Source organism: Puntigrus tetrazona, chromosome 20, assembly GCF_018831695.1.
Source record: "Puntigrus tetrazona isolate hp1 chromosome 20, ASM1883169v1, whole genome shotgun sequence".
NCBI classification, from domain to species: Eukaryota; Metazoa; Chordata; class Actinopteri; order Cypriniformes; family Cyprinidae; genus Puntigrus; species Puntigrus tetrazona.
The window spans coordinates 19,962,495-19,971,680 of NC_056718.1; the positions used below are offsets into that span (position 1 = coordinate 19,962,495).

The following is a 9,186-nucleotide window of genomic DNA, read 5'->3' on the forward strand; positions in this document are numbered from 1 at the left end:
GTTTTCAGTGTCACACGATACTTTAAAAATCATTTTGATGTGGTATTTTGAGGTTTTTTATTAATATAAAGTTCAGAAGAACAGCTTTTCTACAGCATTTAGCAGCTCTTTTACTTTTTATTTGTATGTATGTTATTTATTTGTTTAGATCAAAAGTCTGTTTAGTGGTAACACCAAACTATAGAGCAAAAATCTATAAAAGATTGATTTTGTCAGTTTGTAGTGATGCACTAGCATATATGACCTAAAGTCTAAAAGATTTGGACTGAAAGTGAGAAAATTCTTATTTTTATTTCTTTAAGCATTTCTTAAGAAACTATACTTCTAAGCTGTTGTTGTTGTTGTTGTTTTTCCTCAGTAGGAAAATGTCTCCTGGGGTGCTTCAGGTTCCTACATGAATAGCACGCTCAGTGCCAAGCTTCAACACTTGTAGGACCTGAAATCTGGCTTTAAAATGCACGATCGCTGCTCTTTAGAGGGATTTCTCCAAGCACTCGACGCGTGCATCACATTTATGCAGTCGTGAATCTGTAGGTGTGAGAGTTAGAGCTCTGTTTCTTTCTTCCTGCTTTGTGTCTAGGCTTGGCGTGTGTTTCTTAAGACTGATGGATTTGTTTGAATATGTTCTCTGCGTACTCAAAGCCCTGGTGAATAATCCTCCGCTTGTGTAACTGGCATTCACTCAAATGACCCAGGATATTGCAAACACTTCAGTCGCCAGCGTGCAGATCATTAAGGCTGAAAAATGGCACACAAAAGTGAATTTGGGATTTGAGAAATGTGATTTCTTCCGCCACTTGATCGCTGAATTAATCTCATGCCACATTTATAAGTATGTGTTGGCTGGTTATTGCTCTGCGAGTCCCTTTGACGTCTCAAAATTAACCACATAAGAGCCACTTAAATAATTGCGCCTCGAAATGTTAAAAAGCTTCAAACTGATTAATAATACAACATAACGCAAGACGTTCGATGGCTGCTAGGCATCCTATTTCCAGTGTCAGACAACGCAGGCGTAAGCATTACACTGATCATGAGCCAGAATATATGATTATTTTAATATAAACAAATTCACGAAATCATAAAGGTTAGAATGCGAGGCGTCTCACTGGAGAGAAATTCCTCGCTCTCTTAGCCATCAATAAATGAGAGTGGACTGGATTTAGCTTGATTAAAATGTTCTGGAGTGCTTGTTATTTGACCCACATTGTTAAATAAGTCAGCGTTCAGAGTATTACGTCTCATAAGCTTGAATGCATAATTGAAATCACCCGATTGCTTGGAAATGGACTAACTTGACCATTTTTGGCATATTTTTTTCTTGCGGTTATACACTATAGAACACAATACTTCACTGGCATGTGGGTAATGTTTAATAAAGCGTCTCTTCTGACTCATTTATCTCTCCTGCAGGACACAGATCTGATTATGACCTTCAACATCTCCATGCATCGCTCCTGGTGGATGGAGAACGGCCCGGGGTGCAGGGTGACCCCCGTGACCCCTCCTCCCTCCTGGGCCCCGGAGGACCACCGCTACATCAGCATCGCCGGATGTCTGCTAGAGTACCAGTATGTGGAGGTTGCCCACAGTTCCTTGCAGATTATCCTGGCTGTGAGTACGGTCTAATCCTTTACAGGCTTTTCTGTCCTTTTGCTATGCTTGCCGTTGCACTTCCTAGTATTAAATATATATAGTCCTTTATTATGCGTCTCTTCTGATTGGTCGGTCGTGAGATTCTGCCGTGAAGTGTTGGGTGTACAATGACAGCTAAACCGCATAATTGACTGTTACCGAGGATGAGAAGCTCTGGTTTAGAGTTGAATTCGGAGCAGCTCGTTTGTTTTTGTCTATTTGCAACCTATCCAGCTGATTACGCCAACTCTGTAAATAACGGTTCAGGAAATGCTTCTGAATATGAGAGGCATTGAGAAGTTTGGCTGGGCTCCAGGGCTGATATTGTTTGAATGCGGGTTGTTAATAGGAGCTCAGCATGATGCCTTCCTCCGAGTCTTTATTCTTTATCTCTTCCATTACCTGCGACACCTGCTTCTACCCCCCCCCTCAACAATCAGCGTCTCTAATGCAATAGTGAAGTGAACCCCCTCCAACGTGGATACAGCAATTCTCTGATTACGAGCCTGTACAAGACTCTCCCTCGGCTTTCATTCTCACACACCGAAATCTAATTTATCGCAGTTTTACCAACGCAACATGAAATCAAAATTGACCCTGTTTACTGCATGATTCATCAGCGCAATTTATTTTGTTTGTTTTCGTAATCGAGCTGTAATATCTTTTGATTTCTAACCAAAAGAATTTTGTTTTCTGTTTATGGAACCAAGGCCGCAGGACCAAGGAAAAGTGGTAGCTAATAATATCAGAGCCAACTTTTCAGCCAAAATCGTACACATCAGATTGAGCCGAATGTTATGTTTCACTTGAAAAGGTATCACGTTATAGATGTTAAATGTGTAGTTGACATGAAATTCCAAGTAGTGATAGCGGTGTTCTGCAGTATGGCGTAGTTTTGCTTTTTTATTCAGTTTTCTTTTTTTTGTTTTTATTTTAATTGATAGACTTAGTATTTGTAGTTTAGCTAAGTAACTGTGGTCAAAAATTGTACAAATCTAGAAAAATGTTGACTATTGACAGCACCTAAATTATATTAGTTTTTTTTTTTAACAGGACATATCATGCAAATCTTTTTGGCTCCCCTGTTTATAAAGTCAGAAAACGTGAAAACGGATGAACCAGTTCGCTTTGGTGAGCCTTTCTCTGGAAGCTTGTGAAAAAAAAAATTTGGCCATTGCGAGTGACTTTTTTTTTTTCATTTTCGCAAATGGTGTACTACTTTTAACATCATAGCAAACGTCCGAGCAAAGCTACAAAGTATGTGTATTTGACAGTTTAAGCCCAATAAGGTGTGAAAGAGAATTTAGTTTATTACTCGCATTCCATGTGATTTTTGCTTTCTGTGCAAAACGCATGATTTCAGCATGATAGTCATGATAATTGAAACCAAATTGATGTTTTTAGCAGACTATCTGAGGAATGAGCTGTAAAGGCACAGTCCTATTCTGGAAAAGGAGGGGCGGGGAGCAGCAGCTAATTTGCATTTAAGATGACATGCACAAAAACGGCGTGTTTCTGCTTCCAGTCAAAATAGGCCCTTTTTTAAAATGATGTAATAAATGATTAGTGGGGATGATTTTGTGGATAATTGAGACTTCTATTATATCTTGTAAGGAGCAGCATAATAGGTCACTTTTAATATGTACACGATATAAGGGAAAATTTTTATATCCAGTAATTGGTCACCTTTTTTCACCTTTTGTCTCTTAATTCTCCATTTCTGACTTCACACATTCAAGTTTAATGGTCCTGTGATGTAACAAATGAATTATTTTAAGTAAAGTAAGTCTATGTATTCCCTCAAGTAGTCTAGAAAAGTCATAGCAATTATTGAAATATAGTATCCATACTTTATATTTTAAACCTGCTATATAAGTAACAACGTACTATCAATTATATCTTTATTTGCAGTGTACGTATTTTAAATTTGAATGATTATTTATCTATGACAATATATTATTATTATTATTATTATTACTACTGCTGCTGCTGCTACTAGTACTACTTCTTCTACTACTACTACTACTACTACTACTACTACTAAGAATAAGCTATTTTTTTAAATAGTTTTACATGACCAATAATAAAATAATGATAATATCAAATAATATCATGACCAATATTATCAACTAAATATTATCAACTTTGCAATTTATGTTTGTCATTTTATTTTTATTTATTTATTTTTATTACATTTTATTTAAGACAACAGTTGTAAACATTGTTTGTATACAGATTTTTGTGCATAATTCCTCAAGTAACATGATTACAGTGTGAGATGAGAGCATTTCTTTGCGAGACCTGTATACTTTATCAGGTGTGATGTCATGGGGTCAGTAACTTTGATGATGACCACCGGTGTCTCATAAAGAGCTGTAACAGAGCACAGACGGCTCCATTCACCCCGGTATTTATAGACCTTCCTCTGTTAGGACTGATGTTCCTGTGGAGATATTATACAGCGAATGGCGGAGGAGAAAGGCAGCTGTGTGTCTGTGCCTACAGAGCGCCTGGTGGGAGCTTTTAGTTGCTTTGTGGTGCCCCCTCTCCATAGAGGAACCCGTATTCCCTATTGATGCTCTGATCTGCTGCAGGAAGCTATGTGCAGTTTGGGGGCGGGGTTACATACCCACATAGATAGATAGATAGATATAAAAAAAATACCTATTTCTTTTTTTTCCTTCCATTTTCTCATAATTACAGAGCTTCTCGTCAGTTCGCTCGAGTATCAGAGAATCCCAAGGCTGCTGAGGTGTTTTATAATGACTTCACACATGCCATGTAATTAGGCGTGTGTTGATGAAACAGATCTGAATGTGACGCTGTGGAAATGACAATATTGAAGCACACCTGCTTCCAGAGGGAGCTTCACCTTCTGAAGGAAATTTGCCTTCAGTTTTTTTTCTTATGATAAAGTAATTTTCAGACTGACCAGTCTGAACAGATCCATTTTGGGAGCATTCTGTGTTTCCAGAATATTTACGAGTAGAACTGTGGTCTGTGGATGTCTTGGTCTCGGATATATGTATTCAAATTTTTTTTTTTATATATTGATAGCTCAAGAAAGTCGCCATTTGCCCTCTATTTAATTTAATTGGAAACTGTACTGTTTCAGTCAATATTAGATTAATATTGACATGCAACAGAAATTATGCATTTTTAATTTAATTATAATATAATTATTCAAGCTTCTATACAAATAAGAAGAAATATAATGTCTTATTTTTCTTTTTCTTCTTCTTCTTATCATTTAAAAATTAGCTACATTTCTTTTAAAATAGTTTGGGATGAATTTAAATTCAATTAAAAATTGTCACACCTTAGGAATTCCCAAAAGCATTTCATATATTACCAGTAAATAATGCACCGCACATTTAAATCAAGGGAATATTTGTGTATTGATATTCTTAAAATAGAAATTGTAAATAAAAATAATAATAATAAATAAATAGCTATGAAAACATTATAGAAATGGGACAGTTGATGAAAATATAGGCATATAGAGCTGCGGAATGAATGTGGAAGAATTTCATAAAATGTGTTCATATCGAAAGCCAGCGAAAGTCACCATTTCTTTTCATTGCTGTAGGAGACGTTACAGAGATCTCATATGTGATTGTTATTTCTCATGGGTCAAAAAGCATGCTTTCATATGCAGAATAAGACTTATCATTAGGGGCTGTCAAATATTATGTAAGAAGCTGTTGAAGTCATTGCATGTTCAATAATGCTTAGACCTCTAAACACAAAAGCTGTTACAGTAGGCCAGTGTCGGCAGAACGCATGGTGCCAGGATCAATATGACAATGATTGAATTAAGCTCTCTCTGAAGCACTGAAAGGGACGAGACATATGTCTGTGTCAGCAGAAATGCTGAGTTGGGTCCCACCGCTGGCTGCTGAGACTGTTCCTACGGAGTGTAAAACAATATCAAGGCCTGAAGTTTATTGCTAGCATTTTGTTCATGTTGTCCCTGCAGAGAGTCACAGTTTGGGTCGTTCCTGAACCCGCCAAGCTGAGACAAGCTAAGTTTATTGTTTCAAGTTTCTTGAATGTACAAGCTTATTGAAGTTTTTTTTTTTTAAATGTTGTCACGGAACACGTTTGTTCAGTAGTGTGCGATATACAGTACAATATGGCCATTAGTAGAGATTTTTTAAATATATTTATCAGTATAGCGTATATAAACTATTTGACAGATAATTGGTCAACAGAGTTAACTATAATATTTATCCAGCATTGGTATAAATCAAATTTTTTCAAGCTGCATTTTATGATGCTCTGATGTCTGACTTCACTTTAAAGTTAATTTTAATTTATAGTGTTTTATTTAGACAAAATTGCATAGAACTTTTAACTTTTAACTATTTATCGTTCAGTGGACATAACTTAAAATAACTTAATATTTTGTGATATTATTAATATGCAATATATTACTCATAAAATACACTTGCCGTTTTTTTAGCTCTGTTATACTCATTAAGGCTTCATTTGTTTGATTCAAATAAATGTGGGTTTTGAATGTATCATTTAATGGCATATATTTCTACTACTGTATTGCATATATTTCACGTCTATATCTTATTTGGTTAGCAGCTGTGTAATTATCCAGATAGTGTACACCCAGCCAATCATCTATTGCATAATAGACTGTTTCAAGGCTATACAAAACAACAGTTTTAGTGATGATGGCTGTATGTGTCAGTGCATTATCCATTACACAATATTTGCTGTTTAAATCTACTTCATTCAGCAAAATTCAAAAGCATTTGTCAAGGCTCAGGCACAGTTCTTCCAGAGCTTTTTCTGCACTGTAGCAACGGCCTTTGTTTATTCAACCAGGTGACCTCAGATGCTCGTTCATAATGTGTTTTCTCTGGAAACGTCTTTGTTTGCACCAACATCTCAGGGAAAAAATTCATAATTGGTCCTCGAAATACTCTCCAACGCTGTTTTGCCTCAGATCGTGTTTTTTTACTTCAGACCCTCCCCAGACACACAGTTGAGTCTGGATGCATAGACAACGTTTTCAATCATCCCCTCAAGCTCCCAGATACATAATGATCGTCTTTGTTCCCCGCACAGAAATCGGGGTGTTGAAAAATTGACTCGTTCATTATTTTCTCCTAAAGCGAATAAGTGCCTCTTTGATCGGTTAACTATGGAGACAACCGCTCTCTCGCTCCCTCTTCCCACTTCTCATTTTATCTAGCTGACAAGAACACAATTGATCAGCAAATTTCGCTTGTCTTCTCTTTCGCTAAAACACTGTCATTTGACAGAACACAAAGTGTCCAAGTAATAATTTCTTATCTCATATTTATTAATGAAAATAACCTGGAGGTTAATTCGATTCAGTAATACGGAGATGGATGTGGCTTGTTGAAAGGGCGTCGATGTGAACTACAGTAATGACAGCTCGATCTTCACACACACAGAGATAATTATGTGGATTACAGAGGAGGCATCTGGGAGGGAGTGCTGTCATTTCACTGCTAGCCAGCCACTTTGCGCTTTTTTTTTTTTTCTTCATTTTTTTTTCTGAGCGACACCTGCAGCGGGCTCCGAAACGTGTCTTCGGTCCCATTGTTTTCCCTCGTCGGAGCAACAGTGCGGCACCTTCAGTTAATTAGGTTTCTCTCCCAGCCGAAATGGATGTGGAGCCTTCGACCATTCATTTACAAGCATCTCAGACATTAGTATGGCTGCATGCATCATTACACAGTAAGGGAGCGTCAGTCTGAAAGTAATTAAGTAGAGTTGTATGATAATGAAAGGCCCGTGGTGTGAGCTAATATCGGATTCGTACACCGATCGCTTTGTGATAATCCTTCTGTCTTTGCAGGGCCGATGCACCGAAATCTCGCCTGTTTAGCATGGAATTTCCCAGCAAAAATATTCTTTAACCACTCGCTGTCCGCCTTGACCAGGTGGTGGGTGCACTGGCATACGTATTTAAATGAAGTCATTAAGTCAGCTGTTATTCTTCTGAGTGCAGACACGCCTCCTTATGCAAATGAAGCTTATTATGGAATGCACTTTATTTACAAATCTCAGGGCTGTTTGCTTGGCGCAATTAACACGCTGTTCTCCGCTTGCAGAAACCAGGTGGCATGCTTAATTTTATTTAAATGACGTTTGTGTTTATTTTCTGATGCAAAAGACCAGGCTTATATCGCTTTCTGCATATTAAAGAGCGAATTTGAAGGCGGTCATAGAGGCTTTTGTTTAAAAGTAAGATTTGTGAAAGGATTTGATACTTTTATTTAGTAACAATGTTTTCATTTGAACAGAAGAGATTTAAAATGTACTAGATTTTTTCAAGAAACTTGATCACGGTTTCTAAAACAGTACCGAGCAGCACAACTTTGTTTTCAGCCGTGATATTATTAGGAAATTACCAAATCAGAATATTATAATAATGTGACTGGCATTTTTGGGCATTTTTTGTATTCACAGTATTGCTGTTTTTATTGTATTTTGATCAAATGCAGAGAATTCTTTAAAAAACCTTTAAACAAATGTTTTGAAATCAAAATAAATCAACTATCTACAGTCTTAAAGGAACAATAAAAATGTTGTAATCATCATGGTGTTGTTTAGGATTTCATGCAAAGAAATGTAATGGGGCCAATATTGTGTTGGACCCCATTGACTTTCATGAACAATACTATTGAAACATTGTTCAATATCTTATTGCGTGTTCCACAGAAATAAGGAAATCCCACAGATGTGGAACGATACAAAATTATTTACAGTAAAATAGACTGCAAATGCTGTCAACTTAAATATACAGCTGTGTAGAGCATTGTGAAAGAAAAATGTTGTCGAATGTAGGTTAGGACCTGCTTAAATGTATTTTAAAGTGCCCATATTATGCCATCTTTAATACTACTAATATTGTAATATTGTTTTGAGAGTCTCCTACAACAGGTTTACATGCATGCAAGATGAAAAAACGCTTTTGTTATCTTAAAAAATGTGTTTAATATCACCTCATTTTCCAGCATTTCTCAAACGATTCGTCTCTTTAAACCCCTCCCTTCCGTGAGCCTACTCTGCTCTTATTGGTCAGATGGCCCAATCTGTTGTGAGTGACACATACAGCGCATCAGAAATTATAGACCCATTGCCATAATTCTGTATTTTGTATTGTTCAGTTGAAATATGAGAGTATATTATTTATCATACTTACAGTATTGGAAATGGCATAATACGAGCACTTTTAGAAGATGACTGAATCCTTAGCCAATTTGAGCAGATCAGAATCATATGGCAGCACTTGTGTGATGTATTTCCTCATTTGAAGATGCCACAGTGGACATCAAACTTATGTCTGAATAACTCTTCCGCAGACACCAACTTTGGAGGTCCTTTAGAGGAGAGTGTGTTAATTTCCTCAGGTGCTTGGGAAGAAACAGAGTATGCACTTCTATCTGCTGCTGCATACGAGTGCATTGTGGGAAAGAGAGAGAGCAGAAGAGGGGAAGAGAGCATCGATGGTGGGATAACACTTCTCATCTGTGATTAATGCTCTCTCCCTCACCTCCT

At 37.0% G+C, this 9,186-nt stretch overlaps 1 protein-coding gene across 1 annotated transcript in view; it reads left to right on the forward strand.

Annotated features, from left to right (window-relative positions):
* The window catches only part of LOC122325504 (sodium/potassium-transporting ATPase subunit beta-1-interacting protein 2-like), a 10,088-nt gene extending 8,459 nt beyond the window's left edge, over positions 1–1,629 (forward strand). Inside the window, exon 4 of the mRNA XM_043220542.1 lies at positions 1,414–1,629. Within this exon, the coding sequence (XP_043076477.1) occupies positions 1,414–1,629 (216 nt within the window). The remainder of the gene's footprint in view (positions 1–1,413) is intronic.
* Positions 1,630–9,186: the final 7,557 nt, after the last annotated feature.